Source organism: Lissotriton vulgaris, chromosome 6 (assembly GCF_964263255.1).
Source record: "Lissotriton vulgaris chromosome 6, aLisVul1.2, whole genome shotgun sequence".
In the NCBI taxonomy this organism is placed as follows: domain Eukaryota; kingdom Metazoa; phylum Chordata; class Amphibia; order Caudata; family Salamandridae; genus Lissotriton; species Lissotriton vulgaris.
In genome coordinates, this window is record NC_141694.1 from 951,677,159 (window position 1) to 951,704,911 (window position 27,753).

Consider the following 27,753-nt stretch of genomic DNA (forward strand, 5'->3'; position numbering starts at 1 on the left):
GAAGTTAAGAATCTAAAAAATCATTAAAATGTTTGAACACGGTATCAACATTAATAACAGAGTTAGTAAAAGTATGACCCCCTCCCCCATTGTCCGGCAGTGACTCGGTCTGTGTGCTAATGGAGCAATACAAGGCCCCATTATGTCCTTCCCCAGGAATACCGTTCCTTGCAGGTGATTTCATGCATGCGGTCAAACAGTTGCTAGGTGTACCCATCCTGAGTGGTCGTTACCTTTTGGCTGCGGCTGTTGCTCCGGTGCTGCCGGCCTCTCTGCTGGCGGCTTCCGTGCTGCGGTAGCTGCAAACTGCTTTTACGCGCATCCGGGCGCGGCCACGGTAGCGTCAGCGCCTCCTGGCACTTCACTTTGTGGGGCTTGAAGTCCCCTTGTTTGCAGCTGTGGCTTCAGTGCTGCTCGCCTCTCTGCTGGCGGCTCCCGCGCTGCGGGAGCCGCAATGTGCTTTTACTCTCCTCCAGCCGCGGTCATAGTGACATCAGCGCCTCCTGGCGCTTGACTTTGTGTGGCTTCGCGGGAGCCGCAATGTGCTTTTACTCTCCTCCAGGCGCGGTCATAGTGACATCAGCGCCTCCTGGCGCTTGACTTTGTGTGGCTTCGCGGGAGCCGCAATGTGCTTTTACTCTCCTCCAGGCGCGGTCATAGTGACATCAGCGCCTCCTGGCGCTTGACTTTGTGTGGCTTGGAGTCCCCTTGGCTGCGGCTGTGGCTCTGATGCTGCTGGGGGCTCCAGCGCTGCTGGAGCCGCAATGTGCTTTTACTCTCCTCCAGGCGCGGTCATAGTGACATCAGCGCCTCCTGGCGCTTCACTTTGTGGGGATTGGAGTCCCCCTGTTTGCGGCTGTGGCTCCGGTGCTGCTGGCCTCTCTGCTGGCGGATCCCACACTGCGGGACCTGCGATGTGTTTTTACTCGCCACCGGGTGCGGTCATGGTGACGACAGCTCCTCCTGGCGCTTGACTTTGTGTGGCTTTGTAAAGCAGCCCGTTTTTCCTTAAAGGAAAACAAGATGCTTTACAAAAAGTAAAATGAAAAGCTCTCTTAACATTTTTGAAGACCAGGCAGTGGTCCATACTGCCTGCTCTTAAAAATGCTTTCCCATTTGCGAGTGGGTTATCTCTACTTGAAGTAGGTTGTAATATGCGAATGTTTTGCAACCGCGTTCAGTCACAAAACATTCATGCATATTGTTAGGAATCGGTATTTAGAAGTGACTCCCTAAACATGCCACTTTCAAATACCAAATCGCAAACCCACTTTGCGATTCGGTAACAGGTTACCGAATTACAAATTGGAGTTTTCTGCATCTGGAAAGCATTTTTTGCGTTCGCATACGGCTGATTCTGTGAATCGGTCCATTTGCGAAAGCAAAAATGCTTGATACATGTGCCCCAAAATGTGATGCTTTCTAGGTACTGCTTTTATGGTTGGAAAGTTTATATAAAAAAATGCACCGACACACGCTTTGCTCATTTTAAATTCTTTATTGAATTAATGTTGACCATGATTATTGTTCAAAATGAATATGCTTTATAACCATCAGTAAGTGCTTTTACCCTTAATTATTAGTGATTGAGGATTGTTTTTAAGAACAAACTGTCTTTAGCATGTGGTTTGCTGCTTTTGGACCTTTGATCAAAAGTGTATACTCAGCTTATATGGTTGCATAACCCCTTTAGGGGGTCAAAGTTGATATAATTAATGTCATCTATGGCATTTTCCATCTACCAATGTATACATTTGTAAATTACTGCATAGTATTTAGTAGTGTGCTTGAAATAAATGTACTTTTCCTGAAGAAAAAGCACTGACTGGATAAACATCAATTGAGTGTTATTGTTGCGTGCCAGCGAACGGTGATTGCTGCCCACACTACCTCCTCTGAGTAGGCCCTTGCTGTGCATCGCTACCCTGAGAGAGTCCAGCGCTACAATGGGTGCTTGGTTCCCAGTAAGAATTGTGAACCTTTTACTTGTGAAGACCACACAACTAATAACAGAATTTCCTACAGGAAACGTATGTGAGCGTATCAAATATTTGTCAGTTTGATATCACATTGTATTTTATACTGGAAATCGTTTTGTTGACCTGAGTGAACTTGTAACAAAACGAATAAATAATTAATTTGAGACTAGTTAGAATGTTAATTGTACTCAGTCCTTGTGTGTGCGCGCTATTGAGTTTGGATAATATTAGGAATTAAATACAGGGCCAAATATTTGTAGAGAGGTCTTTATCTAAGGTCGAGATTTTGTCACACTGTTTAAATGTTTTTAAATGTTTTTGGGGGTTGATTTCGCATTGAACTGCATTGCTGCTGAGTGGTGGCTGAGCTTGCTGATGTCATAGGAGTGAGTTTTTTGCACATGTATGATGTTTTATTAGTTTATAGTTAGAGGATAAATCGGTTTGGAAGGTGCGAGAGGATGGCACATTTTATGAGTGTGAGGTGTCTTTTTTTTTTTTCTTTTTTTTTTGAAAGACCTTTATTACATTGTTCCACATTACACAGCTTCCAGCCTACAACCCTGTGGGCCGGCCGCACATTTCTTCAATTTATGCATTGTTTCTTATGTTACACAGCCCATGTGCCGTCAACCCGGGGGTACGGCGGCGTTGTCCAGTGTATGTGCATGTGATTTACAGTTTGAGGGCAGGATATTGGAGGTCTAGTTTTTTTTTTTTTTTAAACTATTAACATAGCACTCGTTTCAAAGTCTCTTTGGTTAAATGAAAAACAAATAACAGAACAAATCCCCCCCTAACACGGTCATCAAGTTTGAGCACAATCGAGTCTACTGCTGTTCCGGTGGTACACCGACAGCACAATGTGTCCAAGCACTTATGGTCATAGTCATTAAGGTTATTCTATATCCTCTGAGCTGGTTTGTGAGGTGTGTGGAGGCTCGCAAATGTTTCCCCTAAAGTCGTTCCAGTTGGACCATGTTTACACCCATTTCCGGGGGCACCCTCTTGCTACATACACGGTCTTTTCCTGTAGCATACACCAGTCCATGTCACTTTGCCAGTCTGTTAGTTTCGGTGGATTGGGGTTTCCCCACAGTCTAGCAATATTTCTTTTCGCCACCATCTGTCCAAGCGTCACCCAAAGTTTCCCTTTTGGCGACAGGTCTGTTTGCTCCCAAATGTTAAGGAGACACATCTTGGCCTCTGGACGAATCTCCACCTCCCATACCTCCTGCATACATTGCACCACCCTTCTCCAGTACTTTTGTATCGTTGGGCAGCCCCATAGTATATGGAAAAAGGTACCTGTTTCACCACATCCCCTCCTGCAGAACCCATTCCCATCCCTCCCCATCAGTTGCAATCTTGTACATGAAATATATATTCTATGTAATATCTTCAGTTGGATTAGTCGCAATCGAGCTGATATCGTGACCTCCCGTGGTGAGGCCAAAGCATACATCCATTCTTCATCGTCTATTTCCAACCCATCGGCAACCCATTTCTCTTTTAAGGGAAGGAGCATGTCTGGGGGGTTATTGATTAGTTTCTTGTATGTGAGAGATTTGGCGTGTTCTGTCATGTGTCCATCAAGTATTCTGTCCTCGAGCGGGGAGGTTTGTGGCAGTTTAGTCTCTGGTGGGATAGAGTGTGAGGTGTCTTAAGATGCATCTTCACCTGGGCAAAGTTTGTCGCTATGTCTGCCAGTTTGCAGAGCTGCACTAGACAGTGCTTTTAGTTTCCTATGTATTTTCCGTCATTATCCTCTGTTGACAGTTCACGACGCAAAAGTCCCAATTTTTGCGATTCGGATAGGGCATGGCATATTGTAAAAGTAGCGGAATTGAGTGAACATGTCATGACGGCAAGAAAATATAGTGTGTAAGAGTGCTGCAATAAGTTCTGACCTCAATGTTTCACTCTTTGGCAATGGTGTCTAAATTAAGGCTCTCTGAATGTAGTAATTTGTGCCCTTGGAATTAATGAGTATTGTTGATGACCTGTAACTAATAAATTGTTTTTCTTTTTCATTTTCCATTAAACAGTGAAACAAATGGTGGAGACGGGCAAGACAATTCTTCAACGCAATCATTTTTCTGACTTGGAAGATGCTAGGTAGGTATGTTGCAAAATGTAAAATGTTTGTGTTTTTGCACAGTCTTACAGAGCTTTAAGAAACGCACTTAACGTCATCAAGTCCTTAAAAGTGACTTATTAAATAGGTGCCTTTAATGTCCTGAGCTGAAAAGTGCTGATCACCTCCTGCCTTGCTTGCATCAGAGTAAATAACCAAATTCAGGACCTGTTTTAAATTTTTTCGGGCATTCTGCATTGGTCACAGCTTTTGCTCTTCGAACCTTATTCTGAGGTGCCAGACTATTTCCAGGCATTTTCAGTAATATTTCTTCTGTGTTGCTATCTAGACAGTCTATGGAATCAGGAGTAGCAGACCAAAGCTGACGCTCAACACACTATGTGTAGTTCCAGTAGAGTGGTAACTTTGATACCTATTTTGAAAATGATTACCAGATAGCTTTTAGATGTCTATAGTCAAAATCTTCTATTGAACCGTACAACACCTACAGTGGACTTGGAGTCCACATATTGCTTACCACTGATGTCACTTTTGTTTATTAGCTTCTTAGATGGTATGCCATCCTCTTCATGTGTTTGTCCCGCCGACTGATCATAGCTTCTTTATCATCCCTCTGATTGAGTAACTTGTATCCTTCCACTGCTTACTTTTAAAGAACTGTTTTTTAGATCAAAGTCTACCAGACAGCACAGCAGTCTGGTTGCAAAGACATATTGGGAACATGCTGAAAGCTTCCCTAGAAATGTATTCAACCCATTGCTTACCGTTGGCTTTACTTTTTGAAACTACATTTGCTTCCTTCCTATTTGCTGCTGCTGTTATTTGTTTCACGTTGTCCAGCATGTGTTTGTCCCTCCCTTGGAGCATAGCCGGTTTACCACCTCTGAATGGCTCGTTTGTGCTCGCTTTCTGAGAAATCCTTTTTTTTTTTCGTGAGGCACTCCACAAGAGTATATATCCGCTACAGCATCTACCTAAGTAGGTGGTTGCGGCGGGAAACTACCACGAACCACCCGGTAATGCCTGCAGATCGCCACAAGTGCCTAGATGGGTGTACCTGGTCTGTAACACCCTCTGTGCAACTGGCACAAGGCGCTGCGGAACAGGGCTCAGACCTAGGCACCAAGACTCCCCAGAAGAGCGTCCTCAAATGGTGGGATTAGCAGTGTGCCCCGTACTAGCGAACACCCAATATGCCAGGTAAATAACAGTTCCAATATACACTCTACTCCACTCCATTGCACTCTAATCCACTATGACACTCCACTTTATGATCGATATTTCACTCTGTGATCTCTACTCCACTCTACGATCTATATGCCACTCCACGCCTCCCTCTACTCCACTTTACGCCTCTCAATTCCATGCCACTCTACAACACCCCACCCCACTTTACTCCACTCTACTCCACTCTGCGCAACTCTACTGTAAGACACTCCACTATATGCAACTCTACATGCTATTTGGCTGTATGCCACTCTATTCCACTCTACTATCTCTACTTCACTTTACGATCTCTACTCCACTCTACGATCTCTACTCCACTCTACGATCTCTACTCCACTCTACGATCTCTACTCCACTCTACGATCTCTACTCCACTTTTCCACTCAGCACTACTCCACACCATTCCACTGTGCAACACTCCCGCTACAACAGTGTACGGCACTCCACTTTATTCCGGTCCACTCACACTGCACCACTGTTAAACACTCTACTCCACTCTATGCGACTCTACGCGACTCTACACCACTCTACCCTATTTACGTCTGCCGCTCTACTCTACGTCACTCCACTCCTCTACTCTGACACTCCACGACGCTGACACTCCACTACACGCCACTCCATCCTCCACCACTCCATGATGCTAATCTATGCCACTCCGGGGCGTGGCTCGTAGGCAACCAAGATGGCCGCATAGTTTCGCGGTGCTCCTGAGGCCCGCCTGAAACCCCCAAATATCCGCATCATATCCTGCTGCAGCACCGATTCCGCCGACGGCACCCGACCGCTGCAGTGCTCCAGTGCAGATCGGTGGTTGCTCCGGCCCGCTGGCTGACGGCGGAGCTCCCCTGGGCGGCCGCGGGGAGTGCGAGACAGCGGTGACATCCGGGTGCGGAGGGGGGCCCTGACGCAGCCTGAATAGACGTCCTCCTCAGCCTCCACCCCACCTCCCCTGGGCAGTCACCAAAGACATATATTGGGCCGATTTGCACAGAGCAACGAGGACCGGGCCCGAAGGGTGCATGAGGTTCGGGCCGACCAGAGCTGAAACACACGTGCAGAGGTGAGGACAGCAATCCCGGGACGGCGGCTGGGGGCAGCTTTGGTGGCATGGTGGACGGGACTGACCCCTGCTCAGTGTGGAGGGGTGCATAACGCTGGCAGACACTCCTAACAGCGCGCAGACGCCTCCCACGTTGCTAATACCCCACCCGAGCAGGCTCCACCCGAGACCTTCCTGGGCACAGCAAAGTGGGAGCGGACGGCGGGGGGCCAGGCACCCAACGGTCAGTTCCACCGGCCACCATGAGAAATAAGAAATCCACGACCACGCAGTCGAACACGATGGACAACTACACAGCGGAGCGCGGGGGGGGTGCCACGGCCCACACGGAGAACCCGGAGGAGCGCGGTGAGCCTTCCTTGTCCTCTATAATGCAGGCCATTCAATCCCTGGCACTTCACTGGAATCCAAAATGGACAAAATGTCTATTGAACTGACGCTTAGCGGGCGGACCTGAACAAAACCTCGGAAAAGGCCACGCAAATTGCAGAGGACATAGTAGAGATGCGTGGGGCCACCAAAACGTTGCAGCAGCAAGTCCAGCAGCTCACGCACCAGCAGAGGCAGATGGCGGCCCGCCTGGAGGAACAGGAAGGGAGGGCCCGAAGGAACAACCTGCGAGTGGTAGGTGTACCGGAGAAAATGGAGGGGGCAAGCGTCGACCTTTTCTTGGAGGATTTCATCCTAAATCGCCTCCAGCCCAAGCGGTTATCCAAATTCTTCGTTATTGAGAGGGCGCACAGGGCGCCGGTCCCGCCACCCCGCCTGGGGGCCCCACCACGCACAATCATCGCACGGATCTTAAATTATAGAGACGGGGACGCCATCCGACAGGCTGCTCACCAACATGGAGACCTCTGCATTGAAATTGCCACTATCAGGTTTTTCCCAGATTTCACGCTTAAAGTTCAGCAGGAGCGTCTATCGTTTGATGGCGTCAAGAAGGTGCTCCGAGAGCGTGGCATCAAGTACATGATGTTCTTCCCGACGCGGCTCAAGATCCTGGCAGGTGGAAAATCCTTTTTCTTCACAGCCCCAGAGGAGGTGCATGCTTGGCTCGAGGAGCATGGACATTCGAGGGAAGGCCCGGAGCGAGGGGGCAGCTGGAGGAGTGCGGTGCCCCATTCTCCGGCCTCGTCCATGGATTCAGTGGGAGGTGAGCGACGACAACAGGAGAGCCTGTGACCGGCGGGCAGGAACAGAACCCGCAGTCTCTCTGCATCACCGGTCATGGGGTGAAAGGACAGAGACTATCATCACAAACTGCTCGCCATCCGTGGACACGTAAAGTACCCGTTGATGTGGGGTTTGGTCAATCTGAGATGGTGCCGGGAGGGTGGTCACTTGTTTGCTGGATGGTCCCCGGGTGGGAGGTGGGGTGGCGCTGGACATTGCTGATCAAGCTCCCAAATGCACTGCAGGGGAGGATGGTCCTGCTCGGGCGATAATGCTGTGCCTCTCTTTTCAAGACACTGCTCAAGTCCGTGGCACAAGGTGCAGCAGCTGACATCACTGCGATGGGGGTCGGGTATAGGACTCGGATGTTGGACTTGGTGGTTCCACTCACCCCCTGAGTTTTTCGTTACTAGGGCTGCAGGCGCTCTGCTTGTTGGGGATATCTGGCTCTGTTGGCCGGCGTAGCAGGGTAGCAGGGAGGTGGGATGGTGGGAGGGGGGGGAGGGGAGGGCTTCTGTTACAGTTCTACAGGTTTGGTACTTATTGTGTATTTGTTCATGCTCCAAGGGCGCTATCAGCTAGGGGGGGAGTTGGGAGGCAGAGAGGGGTGGCGGACTGCCCTTACACTTGGCGACTTCAATGGCAAGAACCGCTATGTCACACTCACAACACATTTAATGTAATTTCCTGGAACGTTAATGGCCTGCAAAATAAGATCAAACGCACAGTGGTGCTCCAGTACATTCGCAGGCATGCCCCTGATGTGGTCCTCCTACAGGAGACACATCTGCTGGGGAACTATTGTAGGGCACTTGATAGGTTTGGCTACACTCTACGTGCACACGCAGGCTTTACCACGGGTTCCAGGGAGGTGGGAATCCTTGTCAGGAACTCTCTGCCACTGGTCGTGGGGCGACGATGGATGGATCCCCTGGGACGATATGCGGCGATGTCAGTGCAGTGGGAAGGTAGAATATTGAATCTGTGCTCACTCTACATCCCTCCAAAACTACACAACTCCACTTTCCCAGACTTAGGAAAATTGCTCTTGGAGATGCCTGCCGGGACACTGGTCCTTGGGGGGGACATGAATGATGTCACGGACAGAGGCCTTGATAGGTCGCAGGGCCCAATGACCAGGGGAGGAGCGAGTCACCTAGGGGATTTCGTACAGGCGATGGGCTTAGTGGATCTGTGGAGGGTGCATAACCCACAGCTTAGGCAATACACGCATGTCTCTGCGGCCCATGGCTCTGGATCCCGGATCGATTACCTATTTACCCAGACTGGCTGCATGGGTCTCTTCCGGGATGGCCACCACAAGGCGAGAGGTATATCCGATCACTCACCGGTGGGGGTACAGTTGACTGGTCCTAGGCGAGACTGGAGTGTCCCCCCACGACTAGACACCTTCCTGTTTAAAGACCATGAGTTCCAGGAGAAATTTAGAGAAAGGGTAGACCAGTACTTCGCTGAGAACGTAGGCTCAGTGGACTCCCCTGGAATAGTCATGGGAGGCTTACAAGACTGTGGCTAGAGATTTTGTGCAGGAGGAGGTCGGACGAAGGCGCAAGGAAAAGTATGCCCAAGTTGATAAGTTAGAGCAGGAGCTTCACGCTCTAGAGGATGAGGGCGGCAGTACCCAGTGGCCGGACCAGAATAGACAACACAAGGCACGCCTCCTAGGTAAGGAACTTAGGGATGTACTCACGGACTGCGCGCGGTCGCACTCGCTTGCCACCCAGCGACGGGTGTATGACTTGGGGGACAAGGCCAACAAAATGATAGCCTGGCTGGAGAAGAGGGACAGGGACCGAAACTGGGTGCCGGGGATAAAGGGCAGGATGGCACGATGAGCGACACCAGCGCGGCGATAGCGGAGGAATTCGCGCTTTACTACGAAGAGGTCTACAGATCCCAGACGACTCTGGATGAGTGGGAGTGTCGTGATTTTCTGGCCCCCCCTACAGCTGCCTGTACTGGATCCAGCTGACGGGGATATTCTAGACTCCGAGATCACGGTTAAGGAAGTGGAGGAGGCCATGGGTGATCTGCAAACAGGGAAAGCCCCGGGGCCCAACGGGTTCCCAGCGGAGGCGTTTGGCTGCGTGGCTAGTAGGACAGCCCCGCACATGCGTAACATGTTCCTGGAAGCGAGGGAGGTGGGGAAACTTCAGAAAGATCTAAGACTGGCGACGATCGTTGTGATCCATAAGGCCGGAAAGCCGCAGAGAGAGTGCAGTTCCTACAGACCGATATCCCTCCTGAAATACGAGACGAATGTCCTAGGTAAGATTTTGGCCACGCGGTTGGGAGCGGTGGTGCAATCCTTGATCCACCCGGATCAATCTGGCTTCATGCCCCATAGGAGTACGCGGCTAAACCTACGGCGCCTGTTTGGGGTGCTGCAGTCAGTCTCTGCTCGCCCGGGGATGTATGACGTTACAACGCATGCTTTTACCAACGCAGTTTTTACAACGCATGCTGTTACAACGCATAGCGCTTTGGGGTGCTGGATAGTGAATAGTTTAATTTACTATTCCAACTCCAGTCCCTGTGGATAGTAGGGAAGGTGTTGGATAGTAAATTAAAACTATTCCCTATCCTAGAGCGCTCCCCAGTGCAATGCGTTGTAATGGTTTTCGTTGTAAAACCTGCGTAGTAATAGCACTGCGTTGTAAAAGTTTTGTTGTAAAGGATGTTTCCCGCGCCCGGGGGGCGCTGGCGGCTCTATTATCTCTCGATGCCCATATGGCCTTCGACAGTATGGAATGGCAGTTCATTTATGCGGTGTTGAAAAAGCTAGGGTTTGGAGAAAATTTTCGCTCTTAGGTGAAATTACTGTAGACAGGGGTGCCCCCTCTCCCCGACCTTTTTTGCCCTAGCGCTGGAACCGCTGGTCCACTGGATAAGGACGGACCCGGAGGTGCGAGGAATCCACTCAGGGGGAGGATGGGAGGAGCGCATATCGTTATACGCTGACGACATCTTATTGAACGTCCAACAGCCGGTGGCGTCCATCCAACGGCTGATGGCTCTGCTGCGTAGATTTGGAGAGTTTTCCGGGTACCGCATCAATTGGTGTAAGTCCCTGGGCTATGTCTTGACTGGGCCACAGCCGCCAGTGATGGATGACTGCAGAGGCCTGGTATGGCGAGAAACGTTCCGCTATCTGGGAATATGGATTACACCTTCTGGCACTGAATTTTATCGCTTGAATGTGCAGGCTCAACTGGAGAGGCTCCATGGTGACGTGGTGCATTGGAGGACCCTCCCACTCTCTCTGATGGGACGCGCCGTCCTATTCAAAATGATGGCTCTACCAAGTTTAATTTACATCCTGCAAAGTTCACCCTTTCCGATTCCTGAACACTTTTTCAAAACGGTGGAATCGGAGCAACGTTCCTTGCTATGGAGTGGAGGTTGCCTGAGAATAGCCCTTAACAAACTGCAGCGGGGACCGTATGAGGGAGGCCTAGCCTTTCCAGACATTCGTCTGTATAACTGGGCGACACAGCTGATTAATGTCAATGGTTGGGTGTTTGCCCCACAGGAGGAACCCGTCTATAGAGTGGATCGTATGGCCCTGGGGGGAAAAAAAAAAAACTATGCCACTCCACTCTAAGCCAATCCATTCTACGTCACATCAGTGTACAACACTCTATGACTCTCCCCTCTTCACTCTCTGCCACTCCACTCCATCTCCACTCCGCTCTACCTTACTCCGCGCCACTCTACTTTGACACTCTACATCACTCCACTCTATGGCACTCCAGTGTACTACATTCTACGCCACTCCACTCTGTGACTGCTCCTTTGCCACTCTCTGCCACTCCACTCCCCGCCATACTACTCCGTTCTGTAACACTCCGCTCCAAGACACTGTGCTCTACCCCACTTCGCTCTACATGCCAGTTTACTCCACTCTACACCACCCCACTGTACTCCACTGTACACCACTCCATGACACTCTACTCCACTACAAGACACTGCACACCACTCGACGATCTCTACTTCACTCTATCTCTACTTCACTCTATCTCTACTTCACTCTGCGGTCTCTACTTCACTCTGCGGTCTCTACTTCACTCTGCGGTCTCTACTTCACTCTGCGGTCTCTACTTCACTCTGCAGTCTCTACTTCACTCGACGAACTCCAATTACTCGACAAACTCTAATCCACTCTGCGCCACTCCACTCTGCTTCGGTGTACAACACTACTCCACTCTACAGTACTCTACTCCACTCTACACTACCCTACACCGCTACACCACGTTACTCCATGCTACTCTACTGTCACATAACTTCATGCTGCTCCCCTCTGCGCCACTCCACCCACTTTACTCCACTCTCTGCCACTCTCCACACCACTTACTGCCCCGCCACTCTTTGCCACGCCACTCTACCCTGTTCCATTCTGGTTATTCCACTTTGACACCCCACTCACACACTTCTCCACTATAAGACCCTCTACACCACCCACTCTATTCTGATTCACTACACAACACTCTACTGCACTCTGTGCCACTCCACGGTAAGACACTCTATTCCACTCTATGCCACTCTACGCTATATGACTCTACTACAGTCCACTCTACGACACTTCACTGTACTCCACACCAGTAATCTACACCACATCACTCTTCGCCACACTATAACACTCCATTTTATACCACTCTACAATACCACTGAAACAGAGGCGGCCCCTGAAATCTGATAAAGGTAGAGAAGCAGGGTAAAGGAACACAAACTGCTAATATAAAAATTCTCTACCTGTATTTATCAAAAGGCGTTCTATGTCACAAATGGATAACCTCCCAAAGGCATGCCACAGTCAGAAATTCACAACATATAAAAATGTATTAATAATCAATTCACATAGTAATATTATAAATAAACAATCAAATAAATAACATCCCAGCAACCCACTCCTTCAGCCATTCATACCAACAGACTCATAACCACACATTCTCGTTCGTCCTGAAGCTCAGGAATCCAATCATACTAACAGCAGCAAGGGCAATACTTGAATACGTTGACCACAATTGTTAAAGACAAAAGTAACATGAGTAACACTATTGTTGTATACAAAAATCCTTTTTGGTGATTTATAACATGTCATCAGATTGACCTTCAAAATTAAACACTGGAAATAAACAAATTTGAATAATAGGTTTTATATGGTCCACAGAGGATTTTTATATACAATGCCACTCTACAACACTCTACTTCAATCTACAATACTCTACTCCACACTATGCCACTTTGATGTATGCCACCTTGCAAATACTCTACTTAAAGTTGCTAACACATTGGAAATCCTTCTACATACTGAGTTCTAATATCGGTAGCACCTCTACCACTTAATTGCACTAAAAGAGCCTAGGTTGAAGCTGTGTTCTGAACCAGTGGTTTCATGGGCTGCATCCAGAGAACCTGAGCCCATTGCTTCTGACTTCGCTTTCCTATCCAAGCACCCTCCTAATGAGAGCTGTGTAATACATGCATTGTCTGAGCGAAAAATGTGTAATACATTCCCTCAAAGTGAGTCCAACCAAATGTTTGCTTATGTAATAAGGTGTTTACTTCTGGCAGTTTAGACCTTAGGTTGAAAAATATCAGCTGCCTTTTGGCTAGGCTTTTGGATACCGAATGGGAGATGGCTTCAGTGGCTGTAATTAGCCTGCCAGAGCATATGCATATTTTTTTTTGCTTTTTAGGTCGAGCCTAGGCAGCATATGCGTTGTCTCTTCGATACATGCTGTATACACTCTGTTTGGGCTTTAAGCCTGCCTACTGCTTTTGTTTTGTTCTTTCCAGGGTCCTTTAAAGATCGTTGCTTCCACGTGGTTATTTTTCCTTCGTCCGTCCTTTTCATGGGTTGTTAACTCCTACAGAGCAACGCCGCATTACTTGTATCCATCCACTTGTCCCATTTTAGCAAATGGAAAAGGGACTACGTTTCCCTTTGTGTAAGAGCACTCCACACAAGCGCTCAATATTTTCGTTGCTCTGAGCTCCTACTGCTGTTTGTTAACAGGGCAGCAAATGTTGTGGAACCTGGGACTCTCTTCATTTTCGCACTCCATCTCCGGTTTCGCTGGTCTCTGCTCCTCCTCGTTTTTTATTCGAGGCTTTTGTCATATTTACAGCTGTTACCCAGTTATTTCTACATCTCTAACCGTTCAGTTTGGTGAAAATGTTCCACAGTTGAGTCACCCGGCCAGCGCTTGTGTCATGTTCGCGCCGCCTCCTGTGGCCCGTCACTCTCTCCTGCTGCTCTTGAGCACTGCTGCTCCCCACTCCATGCCGCTGCAGACTGCCCCTTGTGTGCGCAGGGCTCAGGCCAACCTTTGCTGCTTCTGCTTGACGGCCTGTCTCCTGTTCTTAAAACCACCTTCTTGGATCGGCAACCCTGCCTAGGGCCATTGCCAATGCGGTGAGTCTGCCCCTCACCTCCTGAAAACTCCCTGACTCTGCTGCAGTGCCACATGAGTGCTCTGTAGAACATTGGCCCATGTCACCACCACCTTCCCTCTCCTGAATGGACTTGCTTCTCAAGATGCTTACAGGTCTTCCATGTAAGATGTTGTCCCATGATTCATGCTTGATTGAATATCTCCCTCACCTGTTGCTTGCACATGCTTGGGTGAACTAATCCCCTTCCCCTTTCTGCGCCAACATCTCTACTTGTAAAACGACCATTTAAATCAAAACATACTCCCCAAATCAGGAGAGAGGTAACCTGGGTTGGTGCAACTCTGCACACTTCTGCGATATTGCATGTCATTTTGAATATTTTATGATATTCTGTTTAAAACTAAAAACATTGGTGTGATTTGGTTTAATTTTGAAGGTTTCGCTTCAACTTTGCCCAGTTGTACACATTATGTGTAACTGTGCTGTTGCTCCTCGCATAATGTGGAAGGTGAGTAGGGATGTAATGTGGAATATGGGTAAGGTAAAGATTCTGTGGGTTGATGGTTGGGAGTTGAGGCTGAGGTGGAGTTGGTGCTGCATCCTTGTCTTACTCGCTGTAACAGAGTTTAGAAGAAAATATTGTTTCTACAATTTGGCAACTATCTCAACTCTGTGGCACCATTGCGTACAGAAGAAGTTTGAGGCAGCTTTCTTTAGGAAGTCTCTGAGAACCGGAACAATATGTTTACAGGGCACAGGAGTGAGTCGTGGAGTACAGAGGACTTGATGCATCAGTGACAAGGGTTGGTGATTACTGGTCAATTTGGTGATTTTAACCCGAGCGGAACAGATGGTCTGGTAGGAGTAATGGGTAACTCACAACCGCAGTGGCGATTGCAGCTGCACGAGCACACTTGCAAGTTCTGACTCATCCCTTGTCTCTAGTCACATGAAGGAGAGGATTCCAGCTGCCATGGTGTTCGAAGACGCTTACATTGACGCTGACGTTGGTGCCTATTTTTAATTGGTCAGGAAGTGAAATACAGCGACTTCATTGAGGTAGGACGCATCTAGAGTCTCGCATACTGCCGACCAACATTGCAGTTTCTGTGACACACAAGCCTTACAGAAGCAGTTGAAGTGCGTACTTGGCAGCATAGGGTGACCAGATTTGTAAGCGATGATAAGCACACCAGGGATGAGGGCGGTGAAATGTATATCTTCTACAAAAGTTAATATGCTCACCTAATAGTTTTTGACTGTATAACTACTGGGGGGCTTTAGAAATATTCATGTGTAACAATATCTACTTAGTTGAACAGTGGCCACTTAAGGGTTAGAGAGCAGAGTTGTTACAGCTGTAGGTATTTCTCACTAAGTTAATCTAGATTTATGCTTAGTTTTACAGTAGAACACATTTGAGCACAGTGGGGTTTTGGTACAACTGAAATATTTTTTAAGTGAATAGGAGTTAATTGTAGTTGTGTGCAGTACAAACTTTCACTTTGACTCCACTAATACCGTTTTTTGCCAGGACAGGAGAACCACGCATGAAGTGGCAAGAGTAGAAGGATTATTTTCCAATTATATGTCCACTATGGATTAAAAAAATGCTAATACCTAGACAAATAAAGGTATTTTGTTGCACTCATTGGGTCCAGAGAGCATCAGGCAGTATAACCAGATGGAGAAGAAGCAGAGAAGTGCTGGCGAGGATGATGTATCTGAAAATGCATTAAATGATTTAGAAAAGTATTATTCGCCTACTATTAGCATTGCGATTAGTTGGTATGAGTTTTTTCATCGTAAGCAGGAGCAGAAGGAGACCATATATGATTATGTTTAAGCACTAAATATGTTGGCTATTCCTTGCAGATTTGCTCATATACAGTAGGTGTTGCTAAGGGATCAAATCATCATGCATTTGAACAGCAAAAGAGTTCAGGAAAGGTTGCGGTGTAGTGGGGATGCAACTTTGAAGGATGTGTTGGCGGTTGTGAGGAAGGCAGAAATATTTAATAGATGCGCCAAAGCCGTTATGGAGGATAATAAAGAGTGCAAAGAGGATTGTGCGGTGGGTGGAAAGAAAAGTGGAAAACCAGTTAAGTATTCAAAGTAAGAAAAGTGTGGAGAGGAAGGAATCTAAAGTTGTAGATTCTTTTGGAAAAAAACATGAATAAGGATGGAACTCAAGGTACATTGACATTTTCCAGGTGTAGCAGTCGTGACCATTTAGCTAATAGTAAGAAATGCAGGGCAAGAGACCAAAAGTGCTCTATTTGTGGTGTAAATGGTCATTATGGAAGGACGTGTAGACAAAGACACAGGAGATAAAAGGTCCAGTGCATATTTGAGTCTCAAAAGGAGTCCACATCTGATGAGGATCAGTTTGGGGGGGATGATTTTATCCCAATTGTTAATGATGTGTTCTTGGATGTAGACACATGTTCCAGAAACAAACCAAAGTGCGAGGTGATAGTTGTAAGCATTCCAGTAATATTAGAGGCGGATTCGCTGGTGGTTGCCTTGGAATCTAATGCCAAGATCCGTCTATGCATTGACCGTAGAGTGGTAAACCAGCAAATTCAAGTTGATAAATACCCTTTGCCAAGATTTATTGTGTTGTCAAAAACTAAGAATATGATGTGGATTTCGACTGTAGATCTTTCATCCCCATACCTCCACGAGAAGAGGAGAAAGATCATGGAATTTGTTACGCGGTATGGATGTTTCCAGTTTATTAGAATGACTTTGTGACTGCGGTCAGCCGTTTTTCAAAGACATTATTGGGGAAATTTTGAAAGAAATAGAGGGTGTTCTGTATTACCAATATGATGTTTTAGTAATGGGAAAGAATCAAAAAGAGCATGATGAACCATTGAGGTGTGTGTTGAGAAAGTTGAAGTTCAAAGGGTAAACAGAATATGCAAAATGTAAGTTTGCGGGGGCGGAGCTAGCCGGCGTCATAGATGGCTGTCTAAGTCCGGAGCTCCTCCGCCCAGAGGAACGATCCTACAAGTATCCTGGCCAGTTGTCCTATTTCTTTGGCTAAACTGCTGCACCGGAGTGTGTGCTCAAATTGGGCTCCTGAATCCTGCGACCCCGCAGGTCCAAGAAAGAGCGACCAGCAGTGAGACGCGCGGCGGGCCTACTGAGCCGCGGTCTCGAGTTTCGCGCCCCCCGCGACATAGATCCAAGCCTCTCCCATCGAGGCCCCTGAAGACACCGCGCTGCGGTTTGAAGCGGCGGCTTGCTGACTCAGCGGCGAGTGGGGGAGTGTGGGCCTCAGGGGGGGGGGGCTTTGGTGATCATAGCGAGGACCCTGACCATCGGGTCTCTCTCCCCCCCCCCCCCCCCGTGAGGCCTGCCGCACCGCTGCCGAAACCAATTTGAAGGGGCCCACAATTTGAAGATTGCACTACTCGGGCTGTAGACCCGTTCTAGCCCCCAGTGGCCTACGCAGGAGCGCTCTTTGCTATGGCAGGCCCAGATGACCGCGCTAGTTGACCCGAGACTACCTGCACCATTGATTGCCTGTGTTGAATTGTGGTCTCCCGTGGAGTGGGGTGCATCACTCGTCACTGTCCCCACCTGACACTGCTACAACTCAAATGATTATGGTGCTTGGGCTGAGAGGGGGCTCTGCCTGAACTTGCTGAGGGCGCATTGCCACGCATGTGCTGACAACTCCCTCCCTGGTTCACAGTGACTGCTGCGTGGACCTGCGACGCATGTGCTTGCACGGAGCTAGAGGCACTTGTTTCTTCCCGTTGCCTGCCTCCTGCTGAACGCCTTCCTACTGGTCGCTGCCTGCGGCGAGTGGTCCTGTGCCCTACCAACCCCCCGGGCCTGTACCGACCGCCTCACAACTGCGCACCCACCTGCTCCCCCTGGACATACTTCAGCAGTGTGTACACCCTCACTCTTGATCTCCCCGCTGAGGCTACCACCCTACGCGGACACGGTCATTGCGCCTGGAAACTTGCCCGACTGAGAGGGGTCTGGAGGTGTACTAAGATACTGTGACCTGCCATTGGGGAGTTTCTGATCTGTTCCACATCCCTGCGGAGAGGGGGTACACTCCCGACTACTATGGGTCGCTCCGATAGGACGCAGTCAAAGCTTTCCTTCGGCCCCAAGGGCCCTAAGACGATGGAGGATGCGGGCGGAGGCGGTGCGACGGATAGGCCTGAGACAGAGGAAACGCAACAGCAGGACTTACGAGGTATCCTTCTCTCCATGGAAAAGAATCTGCAGGGGGGTATGACGAACCTGGGCACGAAAATAGACGCTCTTACCTACCGCATGGATCGTATGGCCGAGCGGCGTGACAAACAAGTGGAGAGAATAGATATGTCGGAGCGTCGGCTCACTTGAGGTAGAGGAGGCCCAGACCACGCTTGCCTCGGAGAACAAACAAATTGGTAGAGCCATGCCGTCCCTCCTGGACAAAACTGAGGATTTGGAGGCCCGCTCGTGCCGATGTAACCTCACTGACCTTCCGGAAAACACTCAGACAGGCAATATTGAACTGTTTATCGAGGGTCTCCTGAAGAAACTGCTTGGGGACACGGCGTTCTCATCCATGTTCATTGTTGAAAGGGCACATCGTTTCTTGGGCCCTCGACCTAAGCCGGGCTCCCCCTCGGCCCATCCTTGCTAAACTATCGGGACCGTGACATGGCCTTGAAACTTGCCAGAGAAAAGCAGTCGCTACAATACGAGGGCTCGGTTCTTTCCATATATCCCGATTTTACGGCCAGGGTGCAGGAGGCCAGGAAACAGTTTGCTCCTATGAAGCGTCAGTTACGTGAACTGGGCGCAGATTATGCGATGTTATATCCAGCAAAACTACGCATCAATAGGCAGGGGAGATCTGTGATCTTTACGGACCCCAAGGCGCCTCAAAAGGCCCTGAAAGACTGGCAGAAGAAGAAACGCTCGCCGAGGAAGGAGAGCGACGATGCAGTGGGGGAGCACCTGGAGGAGCAAGACTGAATATAACTTAAATGTGTTTCCTGAAGCTCTGATGCCTTATTACGCGGCATGTTTTGTGTGCGGGAGGGAGGCTGGGGTACATGTTCATAATGGTTTTCTATCGAGAGACTTTATTGCTATAAGATGACTCTATGTCCCCGAGTCCTATAGGGTTCGTTCCTTGACTTTTTGGGTCCCACACAGTCCGGGAGTGTTTGTTTGAACTTACAGCACTGCTTATTGTCTTGGGGGCTCTAGCCTTTCGTGTGTTTATGCAGTTTACGATTTCGTATTTGTAGATTGACATATTTGACAACTTGATACAGGGTGGTAATGCCACCCTCCTATTTTCTGGAGTTCTGGGTCGGAGGGGTGAAGGGGGGCAGCGTACTTGATATTGTCTTACAGTGATAGACGCACAGTTTTTGACGACTACATCTTCCCCCGTGTGATCACCACTGATTCCAAATGTATATTTTGGGGGTTGGGTGGGGGGGATTGATTGTGTGGATGTGTGTGTTTGTGAGTGTTTGGATGCTGGGGTGTGAGAGGGGAGCTGGGGACTGTTTGATGGGGCGGAAGAATGAACGCGGCCTAGTTGGGGTTGTGCAGGCGTGGGTGGGGGGTTGGGAAAGGGAATTTGTGGGAACTGTTTTTATGCAAAGTTCTTTATTGGTTAAATGGTTCATGGCAAGCAAGCGAGATGCGCAGAGGGGCAGTAATGTGTCCGAGAGACACCTCACATTTACACTTGACACGGTAGAGATGACCCTTCCACGCACACCATGGCAGATGACGAGATAGTAGGAGCTGAAGCGCCCGATACGTTAAGACTCCTGACCCGGAATGTGCGAGGACTAAATGACCATCGTAAAGTGCGCCAAGTCCTTCAATATCTAGTCAGACATAGAGTAGACATTGCTGTCTTGCAGGAAACGCATCTCCCATTAGATATTCCCATCCTATGATATAGAGGGCTCAAGGGGAATGTACATGCAGCAGGTTTCACCACTCACGCCAGAGGTGTCCTTACCTGGTTCAACCCAAAGTCTTCCTTAACATGGTCGCCGCTAGTGACAGACAGCGATGGCCGCTTTGCAATCACAGGCTGCTATGGCAAAGGCGCAGACTTGTTCATAGTGAACTCTTATGGCTCCAACTTTGATTTCCCTACCTTCTATACACACCTTGCGGCAAAGATCCTTCCGTATGCGGACAAGATCACCTATTGGGGAGGGGATTTCAATCTGACTCTGCATCCTGAGCTGGACAGGTCGGATGGCCCAACGCGGTCTTCCTCGGTCTCTGCACGGACTCTATCGATGCAGCTGCAAAATCTGGATTTAGTAGATGTCTGGCGCCATAGACACCCGTTGCAGGGCGGGTTTACACACTACTCAGCCCCCCATAATATATATACGAGAATAGACTACTGGTTTGTGACTTCTCGATTCCTTCAGAACGTGCGAGCATGCAATGTCTTGCCCCGAACCTACTTGGACCATTCGCCAATCCTGATTACTTGCTCCATGCCCGCCCGTCGGATTCCACCTTTTGCCTGGCGCTTCCCCCCATACTCTGCTGGATCCTCCCTTTAAAGAGGAACTGCTGACGGCATTGGAGATCTTCTTCGAAACTAATGTGGGTTCTGTTGATGCGTATCAATCGGTTTGGGAAGCATTTAAATTATACACCGGAGGGGTCACCATCTCCAAGCACGCAGGGGTACTGAAGTCGATCAGGGGCCGACTAGAGTCGTTGGAAAGCAAACTTAAGGAGCTGGAGGCCTTGAGGGCGCAGACCGGGGATGATGCAATTGATCAGGAAATAGCGAGGATCCTACGAGACTATAACAACGAGGAGGATTCGGAAATCAAGCACCTAGGAAAGTATGCCACAGCACGGAACTACTGTGAAGGTGAGCGCCCGGGTTCTGTGCTGGCCCGCCTGGCTAAACGCGGTAGAGATAGCACCTCGATACCGTTGCTGCATTCGGAGGACTCAGATGTTCCGCTCCCAAATGAATCTATTGCGGTACGGTTTCGTGAGTATTACGCGAAGCTGTACGCGTCGAGAGGCCCTACTACTGTAGAGCGTATAGTGGACTACCTGGCACATATCGAGCTCCCATGTCTCTCAGACCTACATCGGGAATTCCTTGCTCGTCCATTTGAGAGAAACAAAGTTGTTCTGGCTTTGTCGTCCATGAAGTGTGGAAGCGCGCCGGGCAGCGATGCTCTTACAGTTGCCTTCTATAAGGCTTTCTCTGAACTTTTGATACCACACTTACTTACACTGTTTGACGATATGGCCAACTCGGGTACCATGCCACCTTCCATGAGAGAAGCAATCATCGTACCGATTCTTAAACTGGGCAAGGACCCGAGAGACTGTGCCTCATACCGTCCACTTTCTCTCATGAATGTCGACACAAATTTTTTTGCCATGCTCCTTTCTAACCGCCTCCAACCCTTGGTCACAACTCTGGTGGCCCCGGAGCAGTCCGGATTTGTCCCTACGCGCAACCTCACATACAACATTAGAACTGTCTTTGCTGCGTTCCAGCATACACGTCCGGAGGTGTCGGCGGTCGCAGTCTTTCTCGACATGGAGAAGGCATTCGATTCAGTGGAATGGGTGTTCCTCGATCAGGTGCCCAGCAGGATGGGGGTGGGGCAGCTATATTTACAACTTCTGACGGTATTGTACTCTTTACCGACGGCACGCATCCGCATTGTCCCGCTGGTCTCGAAACCCATTGTTATCGGCAGAGGCACGAGGCAGGGATGCCCCCTCTCCCCGATACTTTATGCATTGGTCGCTGAACCACTGGCGAGTGTTCTTCGGGAGTATCATAGTCATTGAGGCATCCGCTTCCCGTCATATAATCTTATTGTTTCCACTTACGCGGACGACACTCTCCTCTACGTTAGGGACCCCTCTACACATCTCTCTATGGTTCTGCGAGAGGTGGTACTATTTGGATCACTCTCAGGCATTCAGGTTAACTTGACTAAGTCCATTATGTTCCCTTTGACGCCCTCTACAGTACAGTTTGAACCGGAGTATCCACTGCAGTGGACTACTGAAGCGGTCCGATATCTTGGAATACGCCTCCATACAGATCCCGAGATCGTCCTTAGCTAAAACTATGGGTGCGCCATATCTAAACTGGAGGACGACATAGAGAAATGGATTTCCCTCCCACTATCACTTTCGGGACGCATTTCCCTGATGAAGATGGTGATTCTCCCGCGATTTCTCTTCTTCTTTTGTAATATCCCGATGATCCTATCTTCCCACTTTTTTCGTAGGCTACAGTCCCTATTAATACCTAGGGTGGCCTGGAGCGTGCTAGTACGACCATATGCAGCGGGAGGCCTGAACGCTCCAGACTTGGAACTCTACTATTGCGCCGCACAGAGCGCTCATGCTTTCTCCTGGATACATGGCGCGCGTGATGCTCCCTATGTCTGCATTGAAAGGATTGTCGCGATCCAACTCCTTTGCCGGCACTGCTGACGCTATTTCGAGATCGCCGCACGGGCATATTAGATTCCCTAAACTCTGTTGTCCATGCTTGGCATCGCATGATGGAGCTTCAGGCGTGCACTTTATTGTACTCCCCAAGGGCGGAGATTGAATGGTGCCATTGGCTGGCGCCATGCCGGGAGAGAGGGGTAATTCTGGCCCTTCATCAACGCATACTATGGGCGATTTATTTACGGGTGGCACAGCGCGAAACTGGGACGATGTTAACTCTGCTGAGATGGGGGCATGGCCAAGCAACATGACCGGCAGGACGTGAGCTCCGCCAGCTCCCGTCCGACGGACCCAGTAATCCTGCCAAAACGATCCTGGTCTGGCTCCTAGGGGGCTGAGGTGTGGGTCGCGCGATCCCCTCTGGCAGCGGGTACCCCTGGCTGGACAAAAAAACTCAGGCGAAACCAGCTACGCCAGCACATCGGCTCTTAACGGCGTTGCCCCGGCCTGCAGCCTACGCGAGGCCGGGGCTTGTGGCCTGGTCGGGCGGCGATCCTGAGCGGGACTCTGCGCGGCGGATCTCCTGGTGCACCGAGGGGATCCTGACGTCGGAGGCATAGTCAAGGTCTCCACCCGGGTGCAAGGCGGTGAGCGGGAGCCGCTGGGGGCCCTGCGGGGGCAGGAGGCGGCCAGAGGGCCCGAGTGGGCCAGTTCCCCCTTTGCGGCTGCTCCTTCCTGAGGCTCCCCCAAGACTACCGGAATTGGTCCCTGCATTGATGCCCGGGGGGGTCCCGCAATGAGTGACTCTGTGCAGTAAGAGGCCCCCGGACGAGGGAATTGGCGGGGCCATCTGGCGGCCTGAGGGCCCGGACTGCGGCCTACGCCTGCCGACTGTCTGAAGAGCGGTCCCCAGCGGGGCGCGGAGTATTGGTGCACTGTGGGAGATCCCCTTGGGAGGCTAAACTTGCTCATGGTTCGGTGGGGCCCTCCCGATCACCCGCATGTGCTGCCGACGGTGATTGGCGGAGGACTGGCCTGCTTGCAGTGATCGGACCCTGCCTGGAGAGGCCCCTGAAGGACCCTGGTTGCTAGCTGGCTGGGCTTGGGGCTGACGGGAGGACTGCAAGCGCCTGCACGTGGATTCTGGAGCTGGGCGAAGAGGGGCCCTGGTCTGTCGTACTGCTCTACCCTCTCCTGGTGCGCTGAAGGTGAGGAGGGATACTTCAGAACCCCACACCTGGAGGGGCCCTGCTGCGGGAGGATTCCACCGCCCCTGCGACCTGGGCTGCTGCTGGAGCCCTCTCTCTCCCTTTGAGCATTTCTTCCTCCTCCGACTCTGGGGTGTGTGGATTGGAGTGGCTGGGCAGCGGAGGGCCCCGTTCTTTGACGCCGTGCCTGCAGTGGACGGAAGACTCTTGGCGGCTTCTGCCCGGGCTCCGCCGCCTGTGGGGCTAGTCTGTGGGGGGGAGAGCTGGTGGCGCAGCGGCAGCGTGAAGTGTATGTGTGCCCCGGGATCACGACCCCGAGGGTGACTGTATTGGCGTCTCAGGTCCGGACTTTGATCATCCTGTTAAAGAGCTGCCCGGGCTGCTGGGGGACTTGGCAATGCGCAAAGACAGGATGTCACGCTCTACGCAGCCTAACACGATTACTCAATACACTACCCAGAGATTGCCGTCTCAGAGGATCACGCGCCAGACGGGTCAGGAAGAAGGGGCGGAGGCCTCCGGTGAGCCCTCTCGGCCGGAACTGTTGAAGGCGGTACAAGGCTCCCACACGGCGCTGGAACGGCTAATTGAGGCGGTCTCGATAGACGTCAATCTGCTGAAGACAGATCTCCGGAAGGTCGCAGACAAGGTCTCTGACGCCGAGGGCAATATTGAACAGCTACAGGGTGAGGTGACCTCCCTTAAAAAGACGGTTTCGCAACTCACTGCTATGACGAGTGCCTTGGAGAGTAGAGCCGACGATGCAGAAGGGAGGGCACACCGTAGCAACATAAGAGTCCTGTGTGTGCTGGAACGGGCAGAGGCTGGCAATGCTGAGCATTTCCTTGAGAATTGGATCCGAACGCACCTGTGTCCACGGGGCCTGTCGGACGTCTTCATAATTGAAAGAGCCCATCAGGCTTTGGTCCCACCTCCGCGCCCTGTGGCTCCTCCGAGAGCACTGATCGCCAAAATATTGAACTATCGCGACAGGGACTGCATCTTGCGGGCGGCGCGGGAAACAACTAATCTCACCATAGACAACAGCTGGATCTCCGTCTACCCGGATTATACTCAGCAAGTCCAGGAGCAACGGAAGTCCTTCTTAGGGGTCAAACAAAAGCTCCGGGAGATGCAGCTGCAGTACATGCTGCTATATCCAGCAAAACTCAAGGTAGTCTTGCAAGGGAAGGCGCATTTCTTCGACTCCCCGGATGAGGTATGGGAGTGGCTGGAGATCAGAAGGGACGCCCTTCCACCGGGTGAAAGAGGTGGCCCCCGGGAAAAGTGGGGGACCCGGCAACCGCGGAAACGCCACAGCAGGCGGAGACGCCGCTCTGAGGCTGCGGCTCCTGAGGACCCTAGAGTCACGGTAGGAGAGGATGGGGCTATGCTTTTGGCACCACTGATTATAGCAGATAGCTTGGGGCCCCTAGCCCACATGGGTCTGAAGATTACCTGGTCCCGGACACGCTGCAGACTACAGCGCCGGACATGATCCTCACAGCCCCGGTGATCCTGGAGACCGGGGAAGCTGTATCTGCGGACGGGACGGTGCCGCCCTGACGTGTTCTATGGGCTGACTGTAAGGTGTGTCAGGCTTGTGAGGCCCTTGGGACAACTTTGGTCCCATGCTAATGGCCGGAAAACCATGAGCCTTGTTCCCTTGTCTAGCCGGGTGGGGCGGGAGGGCTACATCTTACTAGATGGAGCGTGTGTGGGTGAGGGAGGGTAATTGTGCACTGGAGCTAGGCCACCTAGTTGAGCCTGGCGTTCTCCACACTGACATTGGGTCGCGTAGGGAGCTGGAAGGGCGGGGGGGGGATTTCTTGTTCTGGTTTTTGAGAGTGAGGGTTGTGTGGGGTGAATGGGGTGGCTGTGTACATCCTGGCACCAGCAGGGGGAGGTTAGGGTAGCATGTTTTGTTGTTGCTGTTCTTGCTTGTGGGTGGGGGTGGGGGGGCTAGTTCTACGGGGTTTGGGGGGATGGGTGGGTCGGGGTGGTGGGTGACGCTGTTGGGGGGGAATTGTTGTAGGCATCAAGTGTATTACAGTTCGGGCTCAGGGGTGGCAGACAGCAGGCGTTGGAGCTGGAGGCCCGACTGGGCGCCACCAACAGTTATGGGATACAAGTTTCTAAGCTGGAACGTGCGAGGGCTGGGCACATGTACTAAGAGACACAGGGTCCTGTCCTTCCTCCGACGATACGGAGTCTCCATTGCTAGCCTGCAGGAGACTCATCTGAATGATGAGGATGCTCAAAAATTGAGCAAAAAAATGGCGGGCCAGGTGTTTCACTCCTCTTTTTCCACTTATGCGAGGGGGGTCTTGATCTGGGTGTCCCCTGGGGTTCCCCTCGCCACGCATTATGTCAAAGCGGATATTAATGGCCGATACCTGCTCCTGCGTGGGAAGCTGGATGGGAGGGATATCTCGTTGCTGAACTCTTACGCGCCCAATGTAGATGACCCTCACTTCTATTCACATCTCCAGGAGGTCCTTCTCTCGGACCTGGACGCCCCCATCCTCTGGTTTGGGGATTTCAATTGTGTATTAGATCCAGTTCTGGATAGGCACCCGCCCCGCACAGGCACGAAACCACGCATGACAGCGGGACTCCGGGAGGTGATGCAAAACATGGGCTTCGGAGACGTGTGGCGCCTGGGTAACCCGACACGGAAGCTGTATACATGTTATTCTCCCACACACAACACGCAAAGTCGACTGGACAGGGTTCTTGCAGCCAATGTTGACGTGTCTCTTTCCTTGACGGTCACGCATCAGGCCCGATTCCTGTCTGACCACTCGCCAGCGACATGCGTTGCACACTGGGAGTCCCAGCCCGCCCACCCTCGACATTGGAGGATGCAGTTGGACCTCTTGCAGGACCAGGTGGGGCGGGATCGCGTGGACACCGCCCTGACCAATTACTTCGAGCTGAACTGGGTGGGGGGAGACCTTGCCTACTCTACTAAATGGGACGCCCTGAAAGCGGTGATACGCGGCGAATGTATGGGCCTCACCTATGGGGTCCGGAAGCAACTGCTGGGTGAATTGCGAGTAGCAGAAGATGAACTTCTGCGCAGGAAAACGGTGGCAGATCCTGACGACTCACATCTGGAGTCGGAGCGGACAGCCAGAGCATGTGTGCACGATATCTTAAATCACCTGGACAAATACACTCTTGGTCAATATCGCCAGCGTCTCCACCGTGAGGAGGATAATTCGGGCCGGTTGTTGGCCTGGATTCTTAAGCCAGAGTCTACCCAGGAGAGGATAGTTGCCCTGAGGGGGCCTACGGGAGGCATGGTACACTCGGAAGCGGGTGTTCTCCGAGTCCTCCAGTCCCACCTGCGGACGGTCTACGCCGCAGATCCTTCGGTCACGGAGGCTTCCTATCTGCCTTATCTTCAGGGGTTGACTCTCCAGACCCTCCCGAAGGAGACCGCGGAGGATTTGGACGAAGTCTTGTCGCTCCGAGAGGTGAGGGAAGCGATGGCCAGCCTGCCGAGAGCCAAGTCCCCGGGGAGCGACGGTTTCCCCTCTGAATTTTATCAGACGTTCGGAGATGTCCTCGCTCCCCTCCTCATACAGGTGTACCTTGAGGCGCTTATATGCAATTCCCTCCCGCCTACTATGAACCAAGGCGAGATTTGTATGATCCTAAAACCGGGTGGGGACAGCTGCGATCCGGCGGCGTTCCGGCCCATCACCATGATTAATACAGACATGAAAATCCTGACCAAGCTCTTGGCCACCCGGCTGACGCCGCACATGGCCCGGCTGGTGCACCAGGACCAATGCGGGTTTATACCGGGCCGCAATACCGCCATGAACTTGAGGCGATTAAGCCACATTCTCCACGAGGTGCGGGCAGGGAGGATCAAATGGTACTGGTGTCGATTGACCTAGCTAAGGCGTTCGACACCGTTGACTGGGGGTACCTGTTGGAGGTCCTCCGGTTGGTGGGGTTGGGCCCCGTCTTCTGTCACTGGGTCCGAATCCTATACAAGGCCCCTCGGGCCAGAATTCGGCTTGGATCGGCGGAATGGTCCTTGGGCAGGGGAACTCGGCAGGGGTGCCCCCTCTCGCCGCTCCTTTTTGCCCTGGTGATTGAGCCCTTGGC

The 27,753-nt window shown here is 51.0% G+C and overlaps 1 protein-coding gene across 1 annotated transcript in view; it reads left to right on the forward strand.

The window, feature by feature from the left end:
• The window catches only part of HINT3 (histidine triad nucleotide binding protein 3), a 276,697-nt gene that overhangs the window by 59,007 nt on the left and 189,937 nt on the right, over positions 1-27,753 (forward strand). The window contains exon 3 of the mRNA XM_086926990.1: positions 4,028-4,097. Coding sequence (XP_086783116.1) covers positions 4,028-4,097 — 70 coding nt within the window. The remainder of the gene's footprint in view (positions 1-4,027; positions 4,098-27,753) is intronic.